This window comes from Cheilinus undulatus, linkage group 7, assembly GCF_018320785.1.
Source record: "Cheilinus undulatus linkage group 7, ASM1832078v1, whole genome shotgun sequence".
Taxonomy (NCBI): domain Eukaryota; kingdom Metazoa; phylum Chordata; class Actinopteri; order Labriformes; family Labridae; genus Cheilinus; species Cheilinus undulatus.
Genome location: NC_054871.1, coordinates 53,526,544 through 53,542,320, shown reverse-complemented (window position 1 = coordinate 53,542,320; position 15,777 = coordinate 53,526,544). Strand labels below are relative to the sequence as shown.

The window sequence follows — 15,777 nt, the reverse complement described above, 5'->3', positions numbered from 1 at the left end:
AAACATTACTATGATCACTGAAACATTCCAATAATCACTGAAACATTCCAATAATCACTGAAACATTACTATGATCACTGAAACATTCCAATAATCACTGAAACATTCCAATAATCACTGAAACATTACTATGATCACTGCAACATTCCAATAATCACTGAAACATTCCAATAATCACTGAAACATTACTATGATCACTGAAACATTCCAATAATCACTGAAACATTCCAATAATCACTGAAACATTACTATGATCACTGAAACATTCCAATAATCACTGAAACATTCCAATAATCACTGAAACATTACTATGATCACTGAAACATTCCAATAATCACTGAAACATTCCAATAATCACTGAAACATTACTATGATCACTGAAACAATCCAATAATCACTGAAACATTACTATGATCACTGAAACATTCCAATAATCACTGAAACATTACTATGATCACTGAAACATTCCAATAATCACTGAAACATTCCAATAATCACTGAAACATTACTATGATCACTGAAACATTCCAATAATCACTGAAACATTCCAATAATCACTGAAACATTACTATAATCACTGAAACATTCCAATAATCACTGAAACATTCCAATAATTACTGAAACATTCCAATAATCACTGAAACATTCCGATAATCACTGAAACATTACTATGATCACTGAAACATTCCAATAATCACTGAAACATTACTATGATCACTTAAACATTACTATGATCACTGAAACATTCCAATAATCACTGAAACATTACTATGATCACTGAAACATTCCAATAATCACTGAAACATTCCAATAATCACTGAAACATTCCAATAATCACTGAAACATTACTATGATCACTTAAACATTACTATGATCACTGAAACATTCCAATAATCACTGAAACATTCCAATAATCACTGAAACATTACTATGATCACTGAAACATTCCAATAATCACTGAAACATTCCAATAATCACTAAAACATTACTATGATCACTGAAACAATCCAATAATCACTGAAACATTACTATGATCACTGAAACATTCCAATAATCACTGAAACATTACTATGATCACTAAAAACATTCCAATAATCACTGAAACATTCCAATAATCACTGAAACATTACTATGATCACTGAAACATTCCTATAATCACTGAAACATTCCAATAATCACTGAAACATTCCAATAATCACTGAAACATTACTATGATCACTGAAACATTCCTATAATCACTGAAACATTCCAATAATCACTGAAACATTCCAATAATCACTGAAACATTCCTATAATCACTGAAACATTCCGATAATCACTGAAACATTACTATGATCACTGAAACATTCCAATAATCACTGAAACATTACTATGATCACTGAAACATTCCAATAATCACTGAAACATTCCAATAATCACTGAAACATTCCAATAATCACTGAAACATTACTATGATCACTTAAACATTACTATGATCACTGAAACATTCCAATAATCACTGAAACATTCCAATAATCACTGAAACATTACCATGATCACTGAAACATTCCAATAATCACTGAAACATTCCAATAATCACTGAAACATTACTATAATCACTGAAACATTCCAATAATCACTGAAACATTCCAATAATCACTGAAACATTACTATGATCACTTAAACATTACTATGATCACTGAAACATTCCAATAATCACTGAAACATTCCAATAATCACTGAAACATTACTATGATCACTGAAACATTCCAATAATCACTAAAACATTCCAATAATCACTGAAACATTACTATGATCACTGAAACATTCCAATAATCACTGAACATTCCAATAATCACTGAAACATTACTATGATCACTGAAACATTCCAATAATCACTGAAACATTACTATGATCACTGAAACATTCCAATAATCACTGCAACATTCCAATAATCACTGAAACATTACTATGATCACTGAAACATTACTATGATCACTGAAACATTCCAATAATCACTGAAACATTCCAATAATCACTGAAACATTACTATGATCACTGAAACATTACTATGATCACTGAAACATTCCAATAATCACTGAAACATTCCAATAATCACTGAAACATTCCTATAATCACTGAAACATTCCAATAATCACTGAAACATTCCAATAATCACTGAAACATTACTATGATCACTGAAACATTACTATGATCACTGAAACATTCCAATAATCACTGAAACATTCCAATAATCACTGAAACATTCCAATAATCACTGAAACATTCCAATAATCACTGAAACATTACTATGATCACTGAAACATTACTATGATCACTGAAACATTCCAATAATCACTGAAACATTCCAATAATCACTGAAACATTACTATGATCACTGAAACATTCCAATAATCACTGAAACATTCCAATAATCACTAAAACATTACTATGATCACTGAAACAATCCAATAATCACTGAAACATTACTATGATCACTGAAACATTCCAATAATCACTGAAACATTACTATGATCACTAAAAACATTCCAATAATCACTGAAACATTCCAATAATCACTGAAACATTACTATGATCACTGAAACATTCCTATAATCACTGAAACATTCCAATAATCACTGAAACATTCCAATAATCACTGAAACATTACTATGATCACTGAAACATTCCTATAATCACTGAAACATTCCAATAATCACTGAAACATTCCAATAATCACTGAAACATTCCTATAATCACTGAAACATTCCGATAATCACTGAAACATTACTATGATCACTGAAACATTCCAATAATCACTGAAACATTACTATGATCACTGAAACATTCCAATAATCACTGAAACATTCCAATAATCACTGAAACATTCCAATAATCACTGAAACATTACTATGATCACTGAAACATTACTATGATCACTGAAACATTCCAATAATCACTGAAACATTCCAATAATCACTGAAACATTACCATGATCACTGAAACATTCCAATAATCACTGAAACATTCCAATAATCACTGAAACATTACTATAATCACTGAAACATTCCAATAATCACTGAAACATTCCAATAATCACTGAAACATTACTATGATCACTTAAACATTACTATGATCACTGAAACATTCCAATAATCACTGAAACATTCCAATAATCACTGAAACATTACTATGATCACTGAAACATTCCAATAATCACTAAAACATTCCAATAATCACTGAAACATTACTATGATCACTGAAACATTCCAATAATCACTGAACATTCCAATAATCACTGAAACATTACTATGATCACTGAAACATTACTATGATCACTGAAACATTCCAATAATCACTGAAACATTCCAATAATCACTGAAACATTCCTATAATCACTGAAACATTCCAATAATCACTGAAACATTCCAATAATCACTGAAACATTACTATGATCACTGAAACATTACTATGATCACTGAAACATTCCAATAATCACTGAAACATTCCAATAATCACTGAAACATTCCAATAATCACTGAAACATTCCAATAATCACTGAAACATTACTATGATCACTGAAACATTCCAATAATCACTGAAACATTCCAATAATCACTGAAACATTACTATGATCACTGAAACATTCCTATAATCACTGAAACATTCCAATAATCACTGAAACATTACTATGATCACTGAAACATTCCAATAATCACTGAAACATTCCAATAATCACTGAAACATTACTATGATCACTGCAACATTCCAATAATCACTGAAACATTCCAATAATCACTGAAACATTACTATGATCACTGAAACATTCCAATAATCACTGAAACATTCCAATAATCACTGAAACATTACTATGATCACTGAAACAATCCAATAATCACTGAAACATTACTATGATCACTGAAACATTCCAATAATCACTGAAACATTACTATGATCACTGAAACATTCCAATAATCACTGAAACATTCCAATAATCACTGAAACATTACTATGATCACTGAAACATTCCAATAATCACTGAAACATTCCAATAATCACTGAAACATTACTATAATCACTGAAACATTCCAATAATCACTGAAACATTCCAATAATTACTGAAACATTCCAATAATCACTGAAACATTCCAATAATCACTGAAACATTACTATGATCACTGAAACATTCCAATAATCACTGAAACATTCCAATAATCACTGAAACATTACTATGATCACTGAAACATTCCAATAATCACTGAAACATTCCAATAATCACTGAAACATTACTATGATCACTGAAACATTCCAATAATCACTGAAACATTCCAATAATCACTGAAACATTACTATGATCACTGAAACATTCCAATAATCACTGAAACATTCCAATAATCACTGAAACATTACTATGATCACTGAAACATTCCAATAATCACTGAAACATTACTATGATCACTGAAACATTCCAATAATCACTGAAACATTACTATGATCACTGAAACATTCCGATAATCACTGAAACATTACTATGATCACTGAAACATTCCAATAATCACTGAAACATTCCAATAATCACTGAAACATTCCAATAATCACTGAAACATTACTATGATCACTGAAACATTCCGATAATCACTGAAACATTACTATGATCACTGAAACATTCCAATAATCACTGAAACATTCCAATAATCACTGAAACATTCCAATAATCACTGAAACATTACTATGATCACTGAAACATTCCAATAATCACTGAAACATTCCAATAATCACTGAAACATTACTATGATCACTGAAACATTCCGATAATCACTGAAACATTACTATGATCACTGAAACATTCCAATAATCACTGAAACATTCCAATAATCACTGAAACATTCCAATAATCACTGAAACATTACTATGATCACTGAAACATTCCAATAATCACTGAAACATTCCAATAATCACTGAAACATTCCAATAATCACTGAAACATTCCAATAATCACTGAAACATTACTATGATCACTGAAACATACCAATAATCACTGAAACATTCTTTTTAATCAGTATAACATTCCTATAATCACTGAAACATTCTTTTTAATCAGTGTAACATTCCTATAATCACTGAAACATTCATTTTATCAGTATCACATTCCTAAAATCGCTGAAACATTCTTTTTAATCAGTGTAACATTCCTATAATCACTGAAACATTCTTTTGAATCAGTATAACATTCCTATAATCACTGAAACATTCTTTTTAATCAGTGTAACATTCCTATAATCACTGAAACATTCTTTTTAATCAGTGTAACATTCCAATAATCACTGAAACATTCCAATAATCACTGAAACATTCCAATAATCACTGAAACATTACTATGATCACTGAAACATTCCAATAATCACTGAAACATTCCAATAATCACTGAAACATTACTATGATCACTGAAACATTCCAATAATCACTGAAACATTCCAATAATCACTGAAACATTACTATGATCACTGAAACAATCCAATAATCACTGAAACATTACTATGATCACTGAAACATTCCAATAATCACTGAAACATTCCAATAATCACTGAAACATTCCAATAATCACTGAAACATTACTATGATCACTGAAACATTCCGATAATCACTGAAACATTCCAATAATCACTGAAACATTCCAATAATCACTGAAACATTCCAATAATCACTGAAACATTACTATGATCACTGAAACATTCCAATAATCACTGAAACATTACTATAATCACTGAAACATTCCAATAATTACTGAAACATTCCAATAATCACTGAAACATTCCAATAATCACTGAAACATTACTATGATCACTGAAACATTCCAATAATCACTGAAACATTACTATGATCACTGAAACATTCCAATAATCACTGAAACATTACTATGATCACTGAAACATTCCAATAATCACTGAAACATTCCAATAATCACTGAAACATTACTATGATCACTGAAACATTCCAATAATCACTGAAACATTACTATGATCACTGAAACATTCCAATAATCACTGAAACATTCCAATAATCACTGAAACATTCCAATAATCACTGAAACATTACTATGATCACTGAAACATTCCAATAATCACTGAAACATTCCAATAATCACTGAAACATTCCAATAATCACTGAAACATTCCAATAATCACTGAAACATTACTATGATCACTGAAACATTCCAATAATCACTGAAACATTACTATGATCACTGAAACATACCAATAATCACTGAAACATTCTTTTTAATCAGTATAACATTCCTATAATCACTGAAACATTCTTTTTAATCAGTGTAACATTCCTATAATCACTGAAACATTCATTTTATCAGTATCACATTCCTAAAATCGCTGAAACATTCTTTTTAATCAGTATAACATTCCTATAATCACTGAAACATTCTTTTTAATCAGTGTAACATTCCTATAATCACTGAAACATTCTTTGTAATCAGTATAACATTCCTATAATCACTGAAACATTCTTTTTAATCAGTGTAACATTCCTATAATCACTGAAACATTCTTTTGAATCAGTATAACATTCCTATAATCACTGAAACATTCTTTTTAATCAGTGTAACATTCCTATAATCACTGAAACATTCTTTTTAATCAGTGTAACATTCCTATAGTCACTGAAACATTCTTTTTAATCAGTGTAACATTCCTATAGTCACTGAAACATTCTTTTTAAACAGTGTAACATTCCTATAATCACTGAAACATTCTTTTTAATCAGTGTAACATTCCTATAGTCACTGAAACATTCTTTTTAATCAGTGTAACATTCCTATAGTCACTGAAACATTCTTTTTAAACAGTGTAACATTCCTATAATCACTGAAACATTCTTTTTAATCAGTGTAACATTCCTATAATCACTGAAACATTCTTTTTAAACAGTGTAACATTCCTATAGTCACTGAAACATTCTTTTTAATCAGTGTAACATTCCTATAGTCACTGAAACATTCTTTTTAAACAGTGTAACATTCCTATAATCACTGAAACATTCTTTTTAATCAGTGTAACATTCCTATAGTCACTGAAACATTCTTTTTAATCAGTGTAACATTCCTATAGTCACTGAAACATTCTTTTTAAACAGTGTAACATTCCTATAATCACTGAAACATTCTTTTTAATCAGTGTAACATTCCTATAATCTCTGAAGCATTCTTTTTAATCAGTGTAACATTCCTATAATCACTGAAACATTCTTTTTAATCAGTGTAACATTCCTATAGTCACTGAAACATTCTTTTTAATCAGTGTAACATTCCTATAGTCACTGAAACATTCTTTTTAATCAGTGTAACATTCCTATAGTCACTGAAACATTTCTTTTTAATCAGTGTAACATTCCTATAGTCACTGAAACATTCTTTTTAATCAGTGTAACATTCCTATAGTCACTGAAACATTCTTTTTAATCAGTGTAACATTCCTATAGTCACTGAAACATTCTTTTTAATCAGTGCAACATTCCTATAGTCACTGAAACATTCTTTTTAATCAGTGTAACATTCCTATAGTCACTGAAACATTCTTTTTAATCAGTGTAACATTCCTATAGTCACTGAAACATTCTTTTTAATCAGTGTAACATTCCTATAGTCACTGAAACATTCTTTTTAATCAGTGTAACATTCCTATAGTCACTGAAACATTCTTTTTAATCAGTGTAACATTCCTATAGTCACTGAAACATTCTTTTTAATCAGTGTAACATTCCTATAGTCACTGAAACATTCTTTGTAATCAGTATAACATTCCTATAGTCACTGAAACATTCTTTTTAATCAGTGTAACATTCCTATAGTCACTGAAACATTCTTTGTAATCAGTATAACATTCCTAAAATCATTGAAACATTCTTTTTAATCAGTGTAACATTCCTATAATCACTGAAACATTCTTTTTAATCAGTGTAACATTCCTATAATCACTAAACCATGGTGTGAATGTTCCAGCAGTCTCAGTCGTCAGCTAACCCGCTAACAGCCTCCTCTATCGGGATAAAAACAGACCCAACTCTCGGTAAACCTTTCCGGACTGCCGTACAGAGACCCAGCAGACAGAAAACATTTAAATACATTTCAATAACTCATTAAAGGCAAAAATATTCACCTCAAACTGCTTCCTAACTCATCTCCTTCGATATCTACATCCAGCTCGTCCTCCATGTTGGTTTTTGGTGAACGTAAACAACGCCTCTTTGCTCACAGCGACACCGTGTGGTCGGAGGTATAAGGAGCTAAATCCATGCCAACACTTTAGTTAATTGAAAAAATAAATAAATCCAAAAAAATAAATTTGAAACTGAAAGTCTATGGTTTGCTCCTGAATGTGAAAAATTACAAACACTGAACTGAAACTGCAAATATGTTATGTGTAAAATATATGACTTATTTATATGAATTAATATGGTGTTATTTTTTCAGTCACAGGTTTAATGTTTTCAGATTAAAATCTTTTTTCACTTTCAGATGGTAGTTTTTCTGGTTCAAACTTTTGGCCCTGTTCTGGTGTGAGCTTGCGGTGCAGTCCGGGAGATTTCAGTCAAATTCAGCTTCATTTTACCCACATAGACATTTACACCATAAATGATGACGGAGAATGGAGGGGTGATTTACAACATTCTCTGTTGAAGATCTGTCTGAGTGAGAATTAGTACAGTGCTTGAGTTTTGGTTTTATTTCAGCATAGAGAGTTGATTAACAGTTAGTGTTTTACAGTATAAACTTTCTACCATTAAAGAGATCTATTTATCAATAGCAGAAACATTTAATCTGCAGTGTCTCAGTGTCTGTATCAGTGAAGGACACGTCTCTGTAGTGTTTACAGCAGGGGTTCTCAACCTTGGGGTCGGGATCCCCTTTGGGGTCGTGAGACACTGAGAGTGGGTCTCCAGATGCCCTAAAAAACCTTTTAATTACACTGTTGCTACTTAACACCAATTTTGTCCATTTTTTTTACCCCTTTCCATCATTTTTTCTCACCAATTTTAACACATTTTTGCTATTTAACACCTATTTTTGTCAGTTCTGAATTCTTTCCACCACTTTTTTCTGGTTTTGCCACTTCTAAACCAATTCTTGCTATAAGCTAAATGTCGCCTGTTTTTAATTTCCCTCAATTTTTTGCACTTAAAAGCCATTTAAGCCACTTTCAAATTCACTTTAACCACCCATTCTTGCCAGTTTAATCCATTTTCGTTTTTTTGCCACTTTTAACCCACTTATTTTCTTTAAAAATCTAATTTCAACACCTTTTCACCTTTTTTTTTTGCCATTTTTCACTAATTTAAGCAATTTTCTTTACCTATTTTAAATATGTTATTTCATTTGAAGCTTAACTTCACACTGGACCATGATTATGCTCCATGGAACCCCAGTGTGGCTGGATCCCAGAAACCTTTCCCTTTCTCCCCTCTTATGGGCATCCTTGTCTCCACATGACTATTCTTGAATGTTCATGTCTGTGTTCAACCACCTTCAGGTACAGTGGGGGTCCCTGGTCTCTGGCACCTTTATTCTGGGGGATCCCGGGCTGACAAGGTTGAGAACCCCTGATCTCGAAGACAGGTTCACAATCTAGTCTTAACCCTGACTGAGATGGTGTGACCTTAAACAGGCCATGTTGGAAAACCCTCCAATGTGGCTGAATTAATTAAGAATGGGACAACACTCCTCCACAGTGATGAGAAAGACTCACTGACAGTTATCACAAACGCTTCAGCTGTGAAACTGGATCTCTGTCAGAACAGGTCAGACATCAGGACGGGGGTTAAAAAACCTTTCACAGCTCTGAACATGGTGGTGCTGGTTCTGGTCCAAGCCTTTTGTAGCTTTTTCAGTCTTTTTTTAAAGATATAACGATCAATAATTCAACAAGAATAAAATCAGTTTCAATTAATAAAACACAACGACATGAAAGACAACAAAAAAAGGTTTTATTCAGAAATTCACAGTTTCTAATGGCACTACATGTTTGTAGTAACTCACTCAAAGAGTCCTGTGCAGCTCTTCAGAGAAATCAGAGAGAGAGAGAGAGAGAGAGAGAGAGACAGACAGACAGAGAGAGAGAGAGAGAGAGTGAGTGAGAGAGAGAGAGCACTTACATTAAGGTAGAAAAAACAAAAAGGCATGAGGAGTTGTACAAAGTGCACACTGAAAATGTCGCCCCCTTGTGTTACAGGATGAAGGTTAAAGTAGTCGTACACACACACACACACACACACACACACAAGCTCGACACCAACACTCGTCACATGCACACGCGTGATCAGACACATTCATGGGTAAAAAAACGACAACTCTCTGGGAGCAGACAGAATCACACTGATAGTGTTTAATTCCTCCGTCTCTGCTGCGTTCCCTTTATCCATCAACGCTCCATCCTTCGCTTTAAAATCCTCAGTGAGAGCCAGGGCGGGGGCGTGCACATGGAGAGTGAGAGAGTGTGAATAAAGAGTGAGCAGGGGTGCACAGAGAGCTCAGGCTTGGGATGAAAACATGGTTAACAGAAGCAGGCGTGATTCACAGTAGAGAGAAAACGACTGTCTCTGTCAAAGTCAACGCCAACCAAACACACCGAGCCTCTCAGAAACAGCAAAGAAACGTTAAAATCTACGGCCCTGCAGACGCCAGTCTGACCAGGGCGAGCTAAAATCAGGCAAACGTGAAGACAGACGAGAAGGGGTGAAGCCCTTTCCACTAGCAGCTCTGAAGAGACACAGCCTTCAGACCATCCTGGAGTCCTCAAACATTCAAGTGCTTACACCGACTGATACAAGTGCTCACATGAAAAATTAAAGATCTATTCTGCTCATTTTCCTCAAACATCAGGAAATCCAGTGCTTTTATTTTGAAGGCAGGGAGCTGAAGCGTGGTCCTTGCTTCCTGTGTCACAGGTCAATAATACACAGCTATCTCCTCTAGTCTGAACAGCTGAGAGACAGAAGAGAGAATATGACACTCCTGGGGCTTCATCACCACTCATCCTCGTTCATGTCTACAGAAAGAGAGCAGGAAGATGGAGGAGTGACTGTCGCTGATGCACGCTCTGCTCGGTTCACACGCTGTTGGTCAGTATTGCACATGTTAATAGAATATCTGCAGCTTGAACCTGATTACATCGATCCCTGCTGCTGTTTCACTCCCATCACCAGGCTCCACTTTTCCTCTGCTGCTGACGAGGATGAGAACAATCAGAAGGAGATGACAAGGCACCAGGAGTGTACGGTACTGTGGAGAAGTTTTAGGCATGTTTGGGCCAAAATTTGAGGCTGAAGTAAGGCGTGTAATGGCAAGTACGCCCACCTGAGGGCCTGATCGGGGGGAAGGAGGATTGACACAACCCAGGTCATGCTCTGGATGTCTTTGTACATTACCAAGGGTATGGGAAAAAAATCTGATCAAAACAAAACAAAAACCACAGCTTTAGGGCGGAGTTATGGTTAGATGTGGCGCTTAAACACAGCCTAGGGGACTGTTAGGGCTGGTGGGAGGGTTGCCACACCCCCCTGGTTGTCGTGTGTATGTTCTAAGCACCTGAAAACTGTTGGTGGTTGCTGGGCGTATTACCAGGGGTGCAAAGGCCCAGACCAAAGAAATGCTGTTAAGCTCGACCTTGGCTGCTGAGCGACACACGCACATGTCAAATGTGTGGACACTGACTCTGGCCGCCCTCACTCCTCTCTTCAGCCTGCGGTTGTGGAAAATCAGGACCTGTGAAGAACCGTTCACGCTCTACATGCCTAAAACTTCTGCACAGTTCTGTATAACAGGAACATTTGCTTTCCTCTCACACAGAGCTCATAAGGCTGTTCAAAAGTGGAGACAGCTGGGCGTTATTCCTCACACTCTGTTCAGTAAGGTATATTTAAGGCTTTCTGTGCCTTTATTACAAAGAATGGACAGCAGAAAGAGTCAGATACATGTAGGAGAGCGCAGTGAAGGACATGCGGGCCGGGTCCCATGTCACAGCTAGTCTGTCTGTGCCCCGCTCAGCAGGGCTCGTTAGCTTGATTTCCATGTGGAGACAGCGCTTCATCACTAACATGTCAGACACTTCCCCTGTGACGTCTGTGCAGAGGAATGTGGAAACAAGGCTGGAGTGTCCTAACACATCTGCTCACAGGCTGTTAGGACAGCTGAACCAGTCTCTGACGCTGTTAAGACAAACTCAATCTGCTGTTTTAAGGAGGATAAGAACTTCAGGTCAGAATGTGTATCGGTGCATCCCTGTTTGCTAAAGCTGTCTGCGGGATCAGTGATTTGACTCTCAGCTGTCCGAGGCTGAGGCAGACTCCTCTCAGGGCTCTTAAATAAAACTAGAGAAGAAGAAACGAGTCATTCATACGCTCTGTAAATTTTCTGTGCAACACGCTCACGGTCTACTGCGACCCTGCAGACTTCAGACGGACACGCCGGAGCTTCACATACAAAAATCTGTCCTCTGTTAAATAAATAAATAGATAAATAAAACGGCTGTCAGACCGGGCTGCAGCGTCCCAGCAGTCCGTCTTAAGGTCTGTGTAAACATTCTCTACCCATCATGCTCCTACAGTACGGTTGACCCTGATCATCAAACGCTAACGCCACACCAGCTGAGAAAATAAAAGAGAAAATACACGAGGAGGGAAAGGTGGGGAGTCAGCCTGCAGCCTGTTTCAGGTTCATCACTCTAGCTCCTGGATCAGCTCATCTATGAACGTGGGAGCCCTCAGGACCCAGACCAGCTACACAGCAGATGCTTTGAGGCCTGGCTGCCCCCCTTACATGATCGGCCTGACTCGAGGCTCGTCTCTGCTGGAACATCAACGCAGAAGAGCAGCCTGGGAATTATTGGGATGACAGGACTGCCATAAAATTGCTGAATAATCAAAGTCTCATTGATGGGTGGTATGAGTGTTAACAGTCTGTAGTGTTAATGATTTTATTCTTCCTCCTGATCCAATCACAGCCTCGCTGATCTGGAATCATTAATAACGAAGTACCTGTGATTCCAGATCCAACTTCCACAGACGGAATAAGCACAGAATTCAACGAGAGCCATCAGACTGGGAGGTAGAACTAACCAGAGGAGTTCAGGAACAAACAGACAAAACCACATTTTCAGTCTGATTTCCCTTCAGATTAAAGCGGCTGGAGGAGGATGTGCTCCTCATGGGTGAGCTGAGACACCATGACTCGACTGTCCCTGATTTAGTTGTAGTCTGCCAGGTCCTTAATCATCAACATGCTTCATATTTGAAGATATTCGACAGCTGAAGTTGTAATGCTGCAACAGAAAACCCACAGCAACCAATGAGAGCAAGCAGACCAGGTCTAGTGTGAGCATTTAGAGGATTACAGAGTTAACAATCCACCTCTAGCCTGTGGACTAACAGGTTTTTAAAATCGCCTGGTGTGTAGCCGGCCTCACCAGACCCTCAGGATGTCTGAGTGCTGCGTCTGAGTTCAGGATTTGAGGTTAAAAATGAAACTAAAGTGAAAGGACTCACTGGGACCATTCTTCATTCAGCTCTCGTGTTCGGTTTGTGACACATTGACAGAGACACGCACTCATTTATGCCCTCGTGCACGCTCTTGTGCACGCACACGCTCACTCTGAAGATTAACGGCGCTCTGGTCCCACACAAACACCTGCAGTCGTGTCAGGATGCGACACAAAAACAGAAGAAATGAAACAGAAATGACGGACAGAGAGAGATCTCGCTCCGTTTTCAGCCACAGAATACTTCGTGTTCCTGCATCAGAGCTGGGGGCGGGGCCTCTGCTCTCTGTGCTCAAAGGGGGAGGAGTTAATGCTCACTGGTCAGGGGAGGGCAATGTGCTTCTCCAGTAAAAAACTTGGACCATAATGGATGTGACTATCACCTGGAGTCTGTGTCCATCATCACGTCTTTAACAGATAAAAGGCACGTAACTGTAAAAACGTCCGACAGGGGGCAGGGCCTCTGATCCTCCTGGTGCTCATGGGAAATGTAGTTCTTTGGGATGCAGTAAGACCTCATCTCTGTCTACGTGAGACTGCTACCGTGAAGCGTTTAAACGTGCGTGGTGACGGCGGTCACCCCGATGGTCCCCATGCCCATCTCCTTGTTTCCCTTCATCAGCTGCTGCAGGCTGGGCAGGGGCCCCACACGGCCCCCCGGCACAGACGGGAACGCCAGCTCCGTCTGCCGAGACTTCCTCCTCTTCACCGAGCGCTTCTCCTGACGGGACTTGTTGGGGGGGGGCTGGAGGGGGAGGACGTGGCCGTTGCAGAGGCCGGAGGACGGGAAGCTGGGGGAGGGCGGGGGGAGGCGGCTGGTGAAGGATTCCTCCGAGTGGGTGGACGAGCTGCAGCTGCTCGTCTCTGAAGGAGGAGAGGAGTGTGGCTCCTCTACGGAGAGAGGGGGAGGGAGGGGGAGGACAGGAGGGGGAGGGAGGGGAGGAGGAGGGGGAGGAGGGGGAGGAGGAGGAGGTTCAGGGAGGCACAACTGGATGCCGTTACACTTCACACCTCCGTTTGAGATCTGGACCGTGGACTCGGACTTCAGAACCTCCACTTTGTCCAGAGACTTGGTCTTACAGCGTTTTTTCTGCAGAGAGAGAGAGAGAGAGAGAGAGAGAGGAGGGGGCGATCAAAACATGAAGAAACTTTTCATACAAACAAAAAAGTCACAGACGGGTCAGAGGAGGGAAAGTTTTTAGGAGAAACGATGAAACAAACGTCGGGCTGCACGATCCACCAATCAGATCAAAGAACAGACCTGACAGGACGTTTCCACACCTACAGATGATTGGCTCAGGTCTGAATCAGCCACTTCAGTTTAGATTGAGTCTTTAGGAAGGCTGAGCTGTTGATAGAATTTAGAATGACAAACCCAGAGAATGGCCCTCCCTCGCCCACTCCATCGTTCTCTACAGACCAGGTTATCATGTCAGCATCCGTTTTTATTTGCCACTTTTCATCCATGCTTCAACTTTAAATCCACTTTTCACCACTACTTCTGCTCTTTTTTTGACACTTTAAAGGTGCAGTGTGTAATATTTAGCCTATTAGCATTTAGCAAAACAAGCTTGGTTAAAATGAAACATAACATTTATAAGTAGATTGATCTAAATTAGTGTTGACATCTGATAACACATTTTTTAAATTTATGTTTTAAATTAACTCAGAATAAGCCTTTTATTCATACATAGGGAGGGTCCCCTCCAAGGAAGGTGCCATCTTGGATTTTTGCATTTTGCCTGTTTCTATGGCACCATAGAAGGAACCAAATAACAGTTAAGCATGTATTGATTTTTAAACTTCACTGGTTCCCACAGTTATCACCAGAGAAATGAGCATCACACTCCAGAATTGACTGTTAGATGTTGATAGTCCCATTTTTACACACTGTACCTTTAAACCCACTTTCCCATCACTTTAGCAACTTCAAACCTCTTTCAACCATGTTTTGCCACTTTTTAACCAATTTTCATCAGTTTTTTCCTCATTTATGCCACTTCAAACCATTTTTTGACACTTTTAATCAGCTTTTCACCCACTTTTAGCTATTTTTTTCCATCTTTAACTCATCTGTGCCACCTTTTAACCTTTTAAATACTTTATCTTACAAATTTAAAATCTTTTTTTTCCCACCCTTTTGCCTGTTATTGCCTCTGCAACCCATTTTTGCCACTTTAACCATCTTCCACCCATTTTGAAACCCAGTTTTGTCACTTTAAGCCCATTTTTGTGTCTTAACTTCTTCTTACCACTT

At 37.2% G+C, this 15,777-nt stretch overlaps 2 protein-coding genes across 4 annotated transcripts in view; both read right to left on the bottom strand.

Annotated features, from left to right (window-relative positions):
- The window catches only part of mysm1 (Myb-like, SWIRM and MPN domains 1), a 42,164-nt gene extending 33,915 nt beyond the window's left edge, over positions 1 to 8,249 (bottom strand). The window contains exon 1 of the mRNA XM_041791989.1: positions 8,148 to 8,249. Within this exon, the coding sequence (XP_041647923.1) occupies positions 8,148 to 8,203 (56 nt within the window). The 5' untranslated portion in view covers positions 8,204 to 8,249. The remainder of the gene's footprint in view (positions 1 to 8,147) is intronic.
- A 1,706-nt stretch (positions 8,250 to 9,955) lies between these two features.
- The window catches only part of suco (SUN domain containing ossification factor), a 126,482-nt gene continuing 120,660 nt past the window's right edge, over positions 9,956 to 15,777 (bottom strand). For all 3 annotated transcript variants that reach the window (XM_041790843.1, XM_041790844.1, XM_041790845.1), the window contains one exon: positions 9,956 to 14,610. In XM_041790843.1, coding sequence (XP_041646777.1) covers positions 14,074 to 14,610 — 537 coding nt within the window. In that variant the 3' untranslated portion in view covers positions 9,956 to 14,073. The remainder of the gene's footprint in view (positions 14,611 to 15,777) is intronic.